The sequence below is a fragment of the Microtus oregoni genome, unplaced genomic scaffold (assembly GCF_018167655.1).
Source record: "Microtus oregoni isolate MIOR12 unplaced genomic scaffold, Mior012 000000F_ref0000247, whole genome shotgun sequence".
Lineage (NCBI taxonomy): Eukaryota > Metazoa > Chordata > Mammalia > Rodentia > Cricetidae > Microtus > Microtus oregoni.
Window position 1 is genome coordinate 31,718,475 of NW_024543059.1, and position 15,893 is coordinate 31,734,367.

Below are 15,893 nucleotides of genomic sequence, written 5' to 3' on the forward strand. Positions count from 1 at the left end.
GATGTCTAGTTTCTTGAGTTCTTTATATATATATATTGGAGATCAGCTCTTTGCCAGATGTGGGGTTGGTGAAGATCTTTTCCCATTCTGTATGCTGTCTTGATTTGTCTATCTTTAAAATAACATTGTTTGTTATTGGTTGTATGTATTCCAGCACCCTGCTTAAAAATTGCATGTGCGTTTGGGTCTGCTCTGATTTCTGGTGTGTATGTTCGCTTATTTATTCTTTGGAAAATGCTTATTTATTCTTCTTTGGAAAGTCCCAGAACTCACTGCGCTCTTCGCCTTAAATCACTAACATCCTTCCCACTCTTGGTTCTTTTATACTGTTTCTCTTTGCCTTAGTTATTCTAGCTTTTAATTTATTTATAATTTGTAACTCACTATCAGAAATTATATTTTTATTAAAATTGGTTGATATGGCAGCAGATGCTTCAATGCCCACATTTGAGAGAAGAGAGACAAGAGAATCACAAGTTTAAGGCCAGTCTGGACTATATATCAAGATCCTGCCTTAAAAAGTTAGACAGCTGATTTACATAGTATTAGCTATTGGAATCAGTACTAAAGAGTGGAAAAGTGTGTTTTTAGGGTCCATGAATACACGGCTCCACTATACAGAAGACACTGGATTTTGGTTTTTGATAACACTCAGAAACCTATCCCTTCCAGGCAAACTGTATTGCAAGTTATCTGTCTATAGCACCAAAAGAGTACTTTAAATACCCATTTCCTTCAATTTTTAGAATAATTTCAATTTCTGCTTTTCTTTTTGTTTGGACTTTTAATCTGAGAATAGAAAATTGGAGGGATGTATTATATTCACATTGCCGAAAATATGGATCAGATGCATCTGTATTTGTTTTTTGTTTGTTTGTTTGTTTGTTTTCATTCTACTAACAGTTAGAGGAAGTTTCAGCCAGCACAATGTGCCTTTTCAGACACTTTACAGAACCACGATTCGGAAAGTACTGAGTTAAGAAAATCTTAGCAAATGTGCTGAGCTCATGTTAGAGGATCACCGACTCAGAACGCTAGGCTTACACATCACCAAACCACCAAATCAGGGCTGAATGTTCACACTGGTTCTGATGCCTGTCCCACAGATGACCAAATTTGTAATTTCCAGTTTTTGCCAAATCTGAAATTTACTCCTACATTTTTTCTTGTTGTAGTTGTTTGTTTATTGGGGGTTTTGTTTTCATTTTTATTTTTTAGTGTTATTTGCATTGAAAGGTTAAAATTTTTACAAGATCCATGGAGAGTAGATTATTTAATGATTCTTTAGCTGTGTGATGTTCTGATTTCTCTTGGGTTTTTTTTTTGCCGGTGGCACAGTTGGATAAGGGTATTCTGACTTTATTTCAGAAGATTTTAAAATATGAACAAAGACTGGGATAGCCCATGGCTAAGCTGACAAAGAGAAGTTCCTTAAACAACAGTTTTCAAAAATGCTGTCTTGTTTCTTGACTAGAGATTACAGTTAACTGAGTTTCCCTTAGAGACGGTGTGCCCGCTGTTAATACATGCCTCTCAGCTCTTTTACGAGTCTGCCCAAGGACCTCAAACCTTTAGTTTTTACTTAATTCATATTGACAAACTGTTGCCATTAGTCCTTCATCTGTAAAGACATTGTAGGTGCAGAGAAGCAAAGCGGTACTGGTGGGGTTGCAATCCATATCTTCTTTACAACTTAATCTCACCTTGGACTCAAGAAGAAATCACCCTTCCTCCCTCCCTTTGCTGTTTTCTCTCTTTAGGAATCCTTGCAGACCCTTCACCTGTGTTTCTAGGCTCAGAGCATGCGTAGAGCCTGTGCCCAAGGACAGCTTGAGTTTGAGTGTGCTGATGTGGAAACACTCCCCCTTTAGAGCTCCTGACCTACATCCCACCACAGAAGCCAGGGGCTTTCAAAAATTCTTTACCTTACGTCCCTGGAAAAATATTTATCTGTCTGAATCCTTGGGAGTTACTCTGAAGACTCTAGCAAACATGTTTAAATATGCTCAATGTTGAGAATACTTTATTTTAAAAAAAGACAAAGAAAGGGAAAGAAAGAAAAATCTGTATTGATTGGCAATATAATACACCTGTTACTTGATATCAGTTAAACCATGTAATTCCCAGGAGTAAACACAGAGTTCTCTTTCTTATTGATTGGTTTATTGAGATATTCATGGACTATATAATTCACCCATTTAAAGTCTAAAATATAGTGTTGTTTTATGCAGCTGTAGGCCTCTGCAGCCTTAAGCACAACCAACTTTAAACTTTTAAGGCCCCTGAAAAGAAACCATGTAGCGCTTACCACTTATTTGTCCAGCTCTTCCTTCTGTAAGCCCAGACAGCAGTCACTAGCCCACTTCCCATTTCTCTGCGTGGGCCTATTCCATGGACTATGAGTGAATAGAGTCCTTTGTTGATTGTGGTAGTTTAAAGTTTTTTAAGGTTCACTCATGGTATGGTGTGTGTGTGTGTGTGTGTGTGTGTGCGCTCATGTGTGTATGACAACATGACCCCTTTTCCTCCTGTGGTACCCCTAATGCTTTCTCTAACATGTCTCCTTCCCAACTTAATGTCTCTATTATTTTTCATCCTCTCCTAAGTCCAATGAGTGCTGTCAGTATGTGTGCAGGCATGAAGCCACCCACTGGAGCATGGGAAACTTACCAATGGCCACATCCTCAAGAAAGAATGATTCTATTCAACTGCTATTACCTGTCAATAGCTCCTTAGTAAAGAATATGACCCAGAGATGACCCGCCCCCTTTTCCTGGCATTTCAACTGCCATTGCCTTGTATAGGTCTTTTGTAGGATCACAGTCTGTGAGTTTATTAAGATGATAGCCATGCACATCATGCCCAAAACATATCCCTTCCCAGCACTCCTCCTACCCTCCGGCTCTGATGTTCTCTCTCCCTCCTCTTCTTTGAAGCTCCTGAGCTCTGTTGGTGGTAGGATTAATACAGGTGTTTCATTTAGGGATGAACCCTTAGTCTCTTATTTCAACACTTAGACCAGCGTTGATTGTTCCTCATTTTAAACAGAAGTTTCTCTGACCACGGTTGAGAAGAGGCCAAGTCTAGGGGTACAACCCTAAGAAAATGAGCAGGCAGGATTTACCCAGTTCTGAGTGTGCTGCTATTCCATTAGTGGGTTGACCTTTCCCGGCAGGCCAGTACTGTAACTCGCAGGGTCCAGTGCTGGCTGAGATCAATGAGCGTGTGTTTTCCAGCCAACCCAGCTCCCTCTGACGCTATGAACACTAGCCATCCCGGAAGATGTGCAATGGGCTTGAGATTGATTTCTCAGTGTTTCCTGCCCTCGGTCATAGGAGTCACCATGTAGTTATGGTGGGGAACGAAGGACAATGAGTCGTTTGGAAGACCTCTTGGGTCTCCCTGACCAATAACTTGTAAAGGGGTATCCCATACCTTGCTGTGATTTTAATTTAATAATGCATAGACATGCTTTCTTTCTATTATCCCAGGGACTGCACCTGTGTGTTTTGAAGGGGAATTGCTAGCTTGTGTGACATTCTAACCTTTGGAGGAGCGTTCAGAGTGCTCACTAAAGTGATGCAGCCATTTTACTTGGCTACCAGCAGAACGTATGGAGTCTAATTTCACACAGTCCCTGGCCACTCTGTTGTTTTGACTGGAATCTTCCTAGTAGGAATGAGGTGATGTCTCACTGTGTGTTTGACTTGCATTCTTCTAGTGAGAAATCTAGCAAAGAATCTCTTCACATAACAGGTGTGCATGTGTCTGTTTTCTTTAGAGAAATATCTATTCTAAGCTTTCCCCTATCTCTTAGCTTGGTTATTTTTCTGGGGTATTTTTGATGAGGAGTAAGCATTCTTTATATGCTCTAAATACCAGTTGTTTTTTTAAAAATAAAAATCAGATCTATGCCTTGGAAATATTTATTTCCACCCTTTGGCTTATCTTTTAAGTTTCTTGATTGTAATCATTTTCAGCATAACGGTCTTTCCTTTTAATGGATGGTAATGGATCACATTTTCTTCTTTTGCTAGCTGTATTATTGTCCTGATTGTATACAGCAGGAGATAGAGGACCTGTGAGATTGGGCAATTTTTACAGACGGGAACAATCCAGATCAACTACGATGCTGCATCATCTGAGCACCTGTTCTCTGGGGCAGCATTGCATGAACCAAAGGGCACTGCAAGGGCCCTCAGCCTACCCGGGGTGTCTTTTCAGCTTGAATTCTCTTTTTCCTTTCTCTCTTTTTTACTCCATGCTCCCTTTCTTCTTTTCTAGACTTTTTTTCAGCATATATTGAAATGACTAGTCATGAGAGAAGCACAGTCATCACAGATTCCCCTTTTTATTATGTCATTGCTGTGTGCCTGAGGTTGGCCTTGAGCTTCCAGCTTGGTGCTGAGATTGCAGACATGTGCATGGTACCTGAAGTGTACTGTTTTTAATACGGGTCTATCTTGCAAAGTCGACGGTGAATTAGAAGTGGCTAAGACAGTGTGATAAGAGACCCAAGAGTAACACTGGTGCTTTTTCAGGAAGACAGTGAGGAGAGCGCTTCGGATGCTGCCTGGAAAAGGAAAGGGCACATATGTGTCGATCCACTCCGCATCAGCTCCAGAAATAGCATCTTGTTTCTTCCCAGATACATTGGAATGGCTGTGATCAGTCTACAGAGCTAGCTTGACAGTCTGTATGCACATTTTTAATGGGATCTTCCAAACTGTTGATGCCTAGAGAGGGATGTAAACCTCGGAGGACTGGAGGTCCAGAGCCTGGTGTTGGCACAGCGCTCAACGCATCTAGGGAGAAAGGGTTGAGATCAGCATCTTTGCTGGATACTTTTGCCAAGCAAGCCCTGGCTTGGAACAGTAAGCTGTTCAGGGACTGCACCTCTGCCTGTTGACTCAGCATCTTCTGGGGACTTGTCTCTCTCTGCATTGGCACAAATGCACCAAACCCGGGCTCTGCGTTTCTATTGTCGCTTTGGAACTTCCAGTGCCGTCATGAAGGATACTCACATCTTTTCACTTTTATTAGCCGCTGGCTATGATTTCAGGGGAAATTTCCCATATATTTCCAATAGCCGGTGTTGTGACGTTCAACGTTGCCAACATCAAGACATGGTCTGGCAGAGTCACATGAGGACTTACACACTCTGTAACATGCATGTGGATTGACAGAAAGCCTACTTAGGAAAATAGCTCTTGTCTCTGACTTTTTTTTTAAGTTTACTGGCATTCAAGAAACTTATTCCTGGCCTCTCTGGTTTCGTGAGTACTCTTTATCTTATAAACGTTTCTTCCCTTCATCCAAATAAATTTACTCAGCTATGAGTATTTGATGTCATTGTGTGGGAAACCCAAAAATCACTAAATCCTATGTATGTGTATGCCTGGTGTAACATGTTCCTCTGTGTTGCTCCGGGTGCTTTGGACTAGCCCAGGCTCCCTCTGTGGGCATCTTCTGGTACAGGTCAGGGGTTCTTGGAGATTGCTCTCTCTTCCTGCTGGTGCTGTGCTCACTTCTTACACCTCAGGGTAGGGTCTAGAGCAGGTGATAAATACTCACATAGTGTTTCACTTTTTCAAAACAGAATGTACATACTAAACAGATATATTAGAAAAATTGTCTATTTTCTTAATTCTAAACTCTTTGTCTTGGCAAATTTATAGAAATCCATGTATTTCTGAAACTAGATTGATGTCTTCACAGGCGTTTCCGATGATCTTGTAGAATTTGCTTTTGTCATTCTCTCTATATCTCCAGCACTGCCCGAGAACGAATTTCCCACACAATTTTGGTGGTTCTTCACTTCCTATGTATTGGTCTTAGATTGTATTGGAATGGGTTTTCTAAAGTTAGCCTCTAGAAAATACTAAGAAATTTTACTGGGGAAATGGAAGTTTGAAAAGTATGGTAAATTTAATTGCATTTTAAATTTAAATTGAACATTCTCACTCTGGTGACATAAAGGCTGGCAATGAGGTATGTCCAGTGAAACAGGTGGTCGGTATATCTGGCACCTCAGTCACAACATCCTACAGTTGTTGGATAGAAAGAACAGAGCGACTGTGTAGCTAGGGGACAATTCATTGTTGTTACCCGCTGGGACTTAGGAGTGCTCATTCCTATGGCGTAACATAACCTATAGTGACTGACAGCAAGATTATTCCACCCACAGTGAAGAAACAAAAAAACCAAACTATAACTAGCAAGGTCTAATCACAAACGAAGAGTCAGTGTGGAAATTGCTTCCCTAAGATCTTGAAGCTGCCACGAGATCTCAAAATAAGATGCACCGAGACTGTTGAACACTTTGCATATTCAACTCCAATGCAGAGTCTGGAGGATGCGCGAATGTTGCTCTTCACACATTGGTGTGTGGATGCATCCGACTGTGGTATGGGAAGCAGGCTTTTATTCAGTGTTCTTCACAGTCATCTTGAGGAACGTACGGCTGCCAACACAGATCTAACTTTAGTGAATATCGGTCATTAGATTTTAACAGGAAGGACAAGAAGTCAGAAGGTGACCACTGACCTTTGTAGAGTGCACATAATAAGGATTCAAGCAAATGGAGTGGGTCAAGACCTTCCAATATGACTAGGGAAAGGCATTTTCTAAAGACAGTGGATTTGAATCTACAGTCAGGAAGTAATGGGGAAAAATTTAGGCAATGAAAATATCCTTGACTGGACACTAGCATGCTTATGCAGAGGCATGGTAGAAGTTGAAGCAGGTTAGTTGTGGGAACGTGAAGAAACCTGCATTCCCATGTATTTTAATCCATTTGGCAACAGAAGAGAATTTTGAGTATAGGATTATGCTTCTGAAACATGGGGATGGGACTGAGGGTCTGGCCTTCATGGGAATCCTCAATTGGCACGGCGTGGAAACACTCCCCAGTTACATGGCGTGGACTGTACATCTATACCGACTTCTTTTGTAGGAGTTTCAGTCCCCTGATGGCATTTGAAAAATGGAACAAAATTCAGGGTAGAACGTCACCTTGTGTCAACCTCTGAAATAATTGCCAACCCCCTCTGAATAGGTTAGTCGGTGACTATGTTATGAACTCAAGCAAGGTTGAGAAATTATAGGAAATCAGGTGTGGTGGAATATCCTTGTAATCCTAGTTTCTGGGGTGGCTGAGAAAGTGAGAATCACAAGTTCAAAGCTAGCGTTAGCAACCTACAGAGACACTGACTCCATGTAGAAAAACATCTTTGGAGCCAGGGCCGGAAGTAAAACTCAGCACGGGGTACTTCCCAGAAGTCCTGAGCTCCTGCAGCCATCCCACAGCAGTCACGAGGGAAAAATATATAAACATATAATTACACACAAAAAAGGTAAGTGTCTCCAAGTCCGCATTCAAATCCATTCGAGGTTTTAAAACATATTACTGAGGAAATACTCACCTACCATCCAAGTGAGGATTTGTGCAGACAGCTCGAAAATGAAGACGTGAAGCAGAAAGCTGAGCTGAGAAGACAAGTATGAGACAGAAGGATTAACCATAGAGAGCAAGGCAACACATTAGACATATCCAGCTAACGAAATTACCGTTGGGAATGTAGCTCAGTGGTAGACCTCGTCCCTAGAAAATGATTATGGGGGTTGTTAAAAGTGAAGAAGCACCATCAGGGCCATGCTCGCAACGGGAGGTAGGAGCTGAAGAAAGTGTTGATGGGGACAATGTAAACTGGGCCCCTTTTACAAAGTAAGCTAGTAGCTGTCAGAAGAAGCCCCGTGCACTAGCCCGGCAGCCTACGGAATCAGGCTAACACAAGAGCGCTGCATGAAGTCGTCCTTGAGAAGATTATTGATAGCTTCTTCAGAAGTGGAAATCACCTAACTCCGCCCCAGTCGGGAATGGCTATTTATGAACCAGTTTTCATGTATATGTATTTGGTGGGAAACTGGGAAGAATCCGAATTGTGTTTGCACATATTGTGCCTCATTGATGACAGTGTTGATGTTCTGTTGACAACTTGATATGTGCATTTGATCAGGCCTCTCAAAGCAAACTGCACAGATAGATACCCTAGAAACAGCGGAGGAAGTTCCATGCAGCTAGTCTTTAAATGCTGAGTTTAGTAAATGGTTTGTTTACTTTTTGTGTAATTCAGTCTGGAAGTGTGGGTAGCAGTAAAAGAGGCAGTCATGGGCTAAAACAAGACTTCTTCACATAAAATAATAGCCGTATGAGTGAGTGATCCTGCTGCAGAAGACATGCATGCAACGACAAACAGACAGGAGCCCAGGGCCAAGTGTGGAAAAGACAGGTACAGGTTGTGGGAACATAGAAACCTGCCAGTCTTGAAGTGAAAATATAGGAAAGTCACGGTCACCTGAAACTTAGGTTGTAAGCTACAGCCTTTAAAACTGAGGTTTTCAACAGGAAAAGTTTCTTAATATGCAGTGAACGAGATTAACTCAAGATCAACGGTTTAATGAATCTGTGGTGGGTTTGTTGTTGTTGTCGTTGGGGGGGGGTTGTTTTGTTTTGTTTGCTTTTCTCAGTGCTTGGATGGGCTGCATTCCACCTCTTCATTGCGGCCTTGGTTCTGCACACACACATGACTTCACACTGTGTGTGCTGTCAGTACCACACAGTGCCAACTGAATGCTGCCTAGAACACTCGGGCTCACACGCAGGACCGTGCATGTTAGGAACTGCAGTGTTTGAGTTGCACATGCTAAGTTTTCCAGTGTTTTAGAAACAATGGTGTAATTATGCAAAACAAAATATTTTCATCTTGTAGCGTTATTCCTCAGATGTAAGTGTCAGACTAATATATCTTTGGGTTGTATTCTGCTTGAATGTTTGGATTTTAAAATTCATGCTTGAGTTTCATAAAAGTCATTGAGTTTCGGGTGGAATTCTTAACTGTCGGATATGGCCTTAAACATGCTCCTGATATTTTGTACATATTTATGGAAGTGCCATTCAGAACGTGGAGGATAAGACATTGCTGAACTCTGAAAGCATTCAAGATGCCCTTTGCCTTGCAGCATCAATAGTCAGCCAGAATTCTGTTTTTTATGTAACAATTAATTAGTAGGTGCATTCATCTCACTGGTGGGTGAGCATGCTTTTTCTTCAATAAACAACAAAATTACTCACATCAAAGATTTCTTTTCAACTGGACTTCTTAGTGATTCCTGAGAAGTAAACATTGACTATGCACTTGTATATGCAAAAGCCTGAGATCATTTCTCAGTTAAGAGAGGTGGTGTGGCAAAGTCTAAGATGCTCTGGTCAGGCTCTCTCGGGTGGAGACGCCTGTCCATCAACAGACTGGGGGAGGGATCAAGAAGTAGGTGGTTCGAATGTGCCTTTGGCCTTCTCCTTTGCCAGCCTCCTTCCAACCCAGGAGACTTGGAGTCCGGACAGCTGGAGCAGTCAGAGCTGGTGATTTGGTGTTGAAGGAGGGAGCAATAGGTTACACTTGCCTATTCTGAGATAAACAATGCAGAAAAGGGCGGGCCAATGCCATGTTAATGTGTCTCCCAAGGCTCTGCTTTTGCACCGCTGGTGACTGTGGTGATTGGAGCCCAGGATGCAAATCCCAGGGTGATTAGTGGAGTTTGCATTCTAGAAGGTGCTCCTCTAAGGCTCTCCTTCGTGCTATTGCTGGTCCAGCAGGCACCATAGTGTGCAGCACAGTTCTCTCCGAGACTCCATTTGCTTCTCCTACCTTCCAGCTCTATGTGTGATTGAACTAGCCTTGATCCTGTAGTCCGGAGCCCGTGGCTCCAATCCTCTGAATGGGCAGACGGCAGGACTTGACACAGCTGTTTGGCCTGGTAAAGTTTTGTACCAAAGTTTCTTTCACTTCAAAGGATAAAAAGTAAAGAGTCATCAGTGAAAACCCAAGCAGCCTATCCATTGTTAATCTGTAATCCAATCTTAAAACCTCCCCAGGAATGGCTCTCAGCTGAGCCTTTGCCTTAGAGCCACGTCCTCGCTGTTCCTTATCTTCAAACTGATAGACACTCCTTCTCTCCTCCTTTATAAATATCACTGCAAACTGCGCGCTAGTGGGCGGCTTCCCAGTTCCTGGAGTGTTCGGGTGCATGCCGTTGACCTCTGGAAGCAGGATCGGGAGCGGACCGCCTACTGTGGCTCCTCACTGTGCCCTTGTGTTTGCTGTAGGTGCCTACCCTCGACTTTCGTTGAGTTTTCGGTTGAAGAGAAACATTGGTTACTTCATTCTTCAGACGTATATGCCCTCCATCCTGATCACCATCCTCTCGTGGGTGTCCTTCTGGATCAATTACGATGCATCCGCTGCTCGAGTTGCCCTTGGTATGTGCTGCTGTTAAGTCCTCTCTAAAGGGTGAAGTGACCACCTCGTTACGGTGGTAAGGAAAGGGAAAAGCCAGAGTGCAACCACAGTCTGTGCGTATCCTGGCACCAGCTCCCCCCACCAAGCCACATTTTGTCTGCAAACAGTAATTTCACGCTTGAGTCCCTTGATGTGTTAATTTAATTATAAGGCTTAAATGTGAATTTCCATGCCTATGAAAGGGAAAATATGTTGTCAGAATATTTGCATCGTAGAACTGTTTTTGACACTTGATTTTAAAGTAAGGAGTAGTATTTCCTGGTCAAGAGGATGCCACCGACAGAAAAATTTGATTTATTTGAGCTTTCTTCTCTTTCAACTCATGGGGAAAATCGTCAGATATTATAGCACATAATTGAAATTACACAATGTAATGAGCATTAAAATAAGCAACTAATTATGAGTAATTTCCCAAGAATCCTAGTGAAGTTTGCTGCCCATTGGTTATTTAATAATAAGATTGTTAACTGATATGCAACATACAGGTTCTGACATTGTTTTTTCAGGATTTGCTTATTAAAGGAAAGTTTATATTTTCAGGAACACTATTCTCTGCTCAGCTGATTATTATGAAACTTTATGAACAAAGTTATTGCATAAACACATCAGTAGTAGAGGTGATGAACCATGCCCAGACCAGCCTTTCTCTGGGTTCCAACAGTTTCTGAGGAGGAAACTCACAATGCAGCTCTCGCAGGGAAATCTGCAGGGAAGAACTAGCAACACATTTGCTGGTAAAGCCGTCAACCCGGAGGTGCAGTCCAGGCCTCCAGGCCTCCCTCTCTCCTTCTGCTGTTTTCCAGCCTCAGCCTTCTTATTTTCTAACACAGCGTGCATGTGTGCATGCCTGCGCTAGATCTGCAACCGTGTAACTAGCACACGTGTCTCCTGGGCTAGACATCTTCTGAAGTTACCTGCAGCTGTCCTGTGTAGAAAAGTACACGCTGGAAAGAATCGGGTACCCAAGGGCTAAGAAATCCGTACTAAATTGTTAAGTATTTCTTAAAGAGACTTTTTAAATCTTACATTTCTGTGCAGAGGTTGTCTGCAGATTTTACTTCTTTGTATTTTTAATATCGTTAGATGCCTCTTTTCTAGACCAGTTGATTTTTTTTTCTTTGCATCTGCTAAATGAAGAGACTGGATTTGTAGGGACAGATCCAGGTGCTGCTGTTGTTAGTTTATACAGTTTGAAGTTCTCTCTTTATGAGAAAAAATGTAAACAGATGAAAAATCTTTGGGAATCCCCCACCCCCAAGCCTGGGAAAAGCTCATCTACCCTGAAATGTCATGAGCTTCATAGTGACTCTGCTGCTGGACAGTTGTTAACAGCAACGAGAAAGAGCCACAGAGATACAATCATCTGGTGTGGCAAGGATGAAGCATCCAGCAGACGTGACCCTCTGCGCGCTGCCTGCTCCCACAGACTATGTACCTGCTTGCTTGTAAAAATATCACCACAATGAGAAACAAGTCGTCTGTCAGAAGTGGACGGCAGCAATCCAGTTTCATCATGGTGAAGGAACTCGCTTCCACATTTTCTGGGTGTCTTGCTGATCCAAGCTCAAATCATGTCTTAGGGACTCTGCTAGCATGGTGTGCTATGCAGGCTTTGCCTCTGGAGGGCTATGGAGTCAAGCAAGCATTAGAGTCTTAAGCGGCAGGTACCAGGGCTATACCAGAAAGGGTGTTTACAGACACCTAGTGAGCCTCATTCCCAGAGGACCACAGATGGCTGCGATCCTAGAGTCAGTGGGGGCTTTCCAAGAAAGAACCGAACAGGTCATTGGCCACCCTCAGAGGGGATTCTGTATTTTTTTTTGGGGGGGGGGGGCTGCTAGCTTTCAAAAGACAGTTACTGTGACACTCGCCCTACCATTTGATTTCTTGAGTGGTTGCCATCTTCTCCACTCGTTCACACAACCAATGTGCTGCCATTCACCATGGGAGGCCACCAAGGGGACACCCTTCTACCATTGCTGAGCAGACAGCTGCTGGCGATCGCCTCCTGGGCGTGGGAAAACAGGAGTGGCGAACGTGGCAAATTTTTGGAAGAACGGTGAGAAAGTCTAATTTTGTAGCTCTTGCGTGGCATTTTTCAGATTTATCCATAAACTGTAATTATCCCATTGCCACATTCAAATTTTAAAAGTCCCCAGGTGCACATGAATGCAATGTTCAAGGAAGTCTTAAAATATTCTGACATCTGAGATTTCCAAACATCTCACAAGCAACCGTGGTTTGCAATTATGCGTAAAAATAGTCTCTCGTTTCTCCATTGTTCTGTTCTGTTAGCAGTCTCCTAGGGTCAGAGGAGGGTGCCGAAGAAGGCCTTACCTTATTTCTCTGCTGCTTTCCCCTTATGGGAGGCTGCGTTCTATAGCCCCAGGCCGGCTCTGGGAACCACAAGGTGATCAGGCATGCCTCTGAGCGCCATGGGCACCCAGAGGGCTGCAAGCTGAGAGAGTAAACATCCATCCTCCCTACAGTCCTGGTTCTACCGCAGACACCACGCCAGTGCTACCTCATGGCTTCAGCCACACAAGAGTATTGTGTGTGTGTGTTTGAGTGTGCACGTGTGTGTGTATGTGTGTGTGTGTGTGTGTGAGAGAGAGAGAGAGAGAGAGAGAGAGAGAGAGAGAGAGAGACAAAAACATTACTGTCAGTCTCTTTCCTCTGAGCGCCTTCTTAGGAGAGTAATCATTACATGAGAAGGGAGGGCAAGTGTTCAGCCCACACGCAGGAATGTGGCTTGCTCTAGTGGAAGCTGGGCCTCCAAGCATCTTCCTTTTGTAAAATAACAGGTTCCAAGGCAGGTTCCAAGCTTGTTCTTGCTGTGGCATATTCAGAGGTTAGTGACGCACTCACACACAGCTTCCCTGTGCTCCACGAGACCTAGTCATGTCTCTACTCAGCATGTCCTCTGGTCACTGTGGCCTCCACTCTCTTCATTTGTATTCTCTGTCCAGAAGGAGCTATGTCTCCTGCTCTGGGAGGATACACAATGTGATGCTTATTTGGCCTTAAGGACTGCAGCCGGCTCCCGCATACAGACAGGAATCCTTAACACTGAGCTTTGTAAATAGCTGAGAGACTCCAGACAGGAGCAGAATTCTCCCTCGTCCCTCTGAGCTAACCTTCCCACCCAGCCTGTGGGTACTCTTTTCCACTTCAGAGAAAGGGATCCAGAGTGAACCTGTTCTGTGCATTTGGCTCTATTGGCCCTTCGTCTTTGAACTTAGAATTGGGTCTTCCCCTAATCAAAAATGACCTCTCAGCTTCTGCTTTCCAGAAAGGCCTGGAATAGGAGAGGTAGTCACTCTTAGCTTTCCTGGTGACCAGGTCTCTGTGGCCACAAGCCACTGTTAGTCTCCCAGTGTATTGTAGCCAGGCACTCAGTTCTTACGCTACATTCTGGGACTGCCTACATTTGTTCTAAACCTCGAGGGAGAACATTCTTTAGAAATGACCCAGACATCGTGCCTCCTGCTCTCGCCAGACACCCTTCACTGTGTTTGAGGAGTGGCTGGGTGAGGCCACTGCAGGCTTGCTTCCCAAGTGGAAATGTCTGCTTGCTGCTCCAAGGTGTGATGTGGTTGCCACAAGACACATGGCTTGTTCCGGTGACATTCCATCCAAATTCTTAGAAGGCATTGCAGCAGAAGGGAGGCTGGGATCTGGGATGACATACTCATACTGTGTTTGTTTCCTAGGGATCACCACTGTGCTCACCATGACAACCATCAACACTCACCTTCGGGAGACTCTGCCCAAAATCCCCTACGTCAAAGCCATCGACATGTACCTGATGGGCTGTTTCGTCTTTGTATTCCTGGCCCTTCTGGAGTACGCCTTCGTCAACTACATTTTCTTTGGAAGAGGTCCCCAAAGGCAGAAGAAGCTCGCAGAGAAGACTGCCAAGGCCAAGAATGACCGTTCCAAGAGTGAAAGCAACCGGGTAGGCTCTCTACAGCTTGGGCATTCCAGCCCCGCAGTTTCTAACCTTCCAGCTCATCCCCTCGGAGCTGGGCAGGGAGCCCTACCCAGCATACTGTGAAAGGCTCCTAGGGCAAGCCTTCAGGGTTCCTATCAAACTAACATTGGAGCAGGCGCCGAGGAGGCTAGCTTCCCTTCCACCTTCCTTAAAAAGAACAGAATCAGAAATGACCAGTACTCTAGAATGCAGGGCTCTTGTCTGACGTGGAAAATACCATTTTTTTTTCAAAAGAGCTCAATATTCCTCCAATTATAAGATTACCAGTTCACTCATGCAGCTTGCCCCCATGGTAAGCAGTGTAGCAGGCAGTCACCTCTCTGGTCCATCCTTCCTGCTGGTCACAGTCCCACAGGAGAACATTAAACATGAATGCCCCAGGCAGCGAAGGCTCAGGAGGTTAGCAGAGCTGCTGGCTGTGGTCTCTGCACAGCACAGATTCCCACCCAGCGGAGAATCAGAGCCCAGCACAGGAGTGCTCACCTGCCGGTCCCAAAGGGACTAGGCATTGAATATATTTACTCATAAAAGCGTTATGTTAGTATAATGAGATTACAATGAAATGTTACAGTTTCTTAAAATGTACCCTTTTATGTCTTCATCTCCTCAAATCCTCAGTAATACATTTCTACTGTTATGCCCAAATCTGCAAAGTTCCCGCAAAATCCAACAAGGAGACCAAGTCCTGTATGTAAAAGCAAAGAGCCTTTATTTTATGCAAGTTTGCAAACTCAATCAATCTGCACATACAACATATTGGAATAAATGGAGAGCCCCGAGCTCAGAGTTGGATTTTTATGGTGGTAAAGGTGGGGTTGAGGGCTTTCTGAGGTTCAGGACCCCTGATTGGCTGACATTTGTCTAGGGGTGTCCAGGTGAGTGTGTGCTGGCAGGTAATCCTATCTACAGCAGTTGGCACCGTAGGCATTTCCTTTGGATGGTCTGTTCTTGGGTGGTGCTCAGGTAATCTCAGTTTGTGGTTCTTCCTGCAACCAGGTATTGCTTCAGGGTAAACTCCTGAGACTCAGGCCTCTTGTTAAACTTATCAGTGGCTGAGTCCTACTCTGGCAGGTGATAATGTTTGGAAATAAAGAACTTCCTTTAGGTGACCTGCCCATACTTAGCTTATCATGGCTGGCCCCCACACCTACCAGGTTAAATATGGACTTTCTCCTTCGTTCCTTTCTTTTTGCTGTGCTGTTTAATTCAGGTTTTAAAATCTACGTGTTTTTCAAGCCCTTGGAGGTTTCCTTCCCTTCTTCTGTGCCCCTGTGCCGGCATGGATTCCCTAATGCTGCCTGACATGAGATGGCAAAGGTGTAGGACCGGATGGAGTCCTGCAAGCGTGTGGAAATGGCCCCTTTCTGTCTGTAAAACAGATGAAATTGGTCTCTGAATAGAACTAGGTTTTCCACAGACAAAATTATCTTCAATATCTTCCTTGAGAATCTACTCTGTTCCAGACTGTTAGGTTTCTATGGAGATCATGCTGTACTATGAATACACAAGATGTCTTGGCCTTGGTGTTTCCAAGGAAACGG

The 15,893-nt window shown here is 43.8% G+C and overlaps 1 protein-coding gene across 1 annotated transcript in view; it reads left to right on the plus strand.

Annotated features, from left to right (window-relative positions):
• Gabrb3 (gamma-aminobutyric acid type A receptor subunit beta3) overlaps positions 1-15,893 on the plus strand; it is a 237,265-nt gene that overhangs the window by 211,589 nt on the left and 9,783 nt on the right. Inside the window, exons 7-8 of the mRNA XM_041649783.1 lie at positions 10,166-10,318; positions 14,072-14,316. Of these exons, the coding sequence (XP_041505717.1) occupies positions 10,166-10,318; positions 14,072-14,316 (398 nt within the window). The remainder of the gene's footprint in view (positions 1-10,165; positions 10,319-14,071; positions 14,317-15,893) is intronic.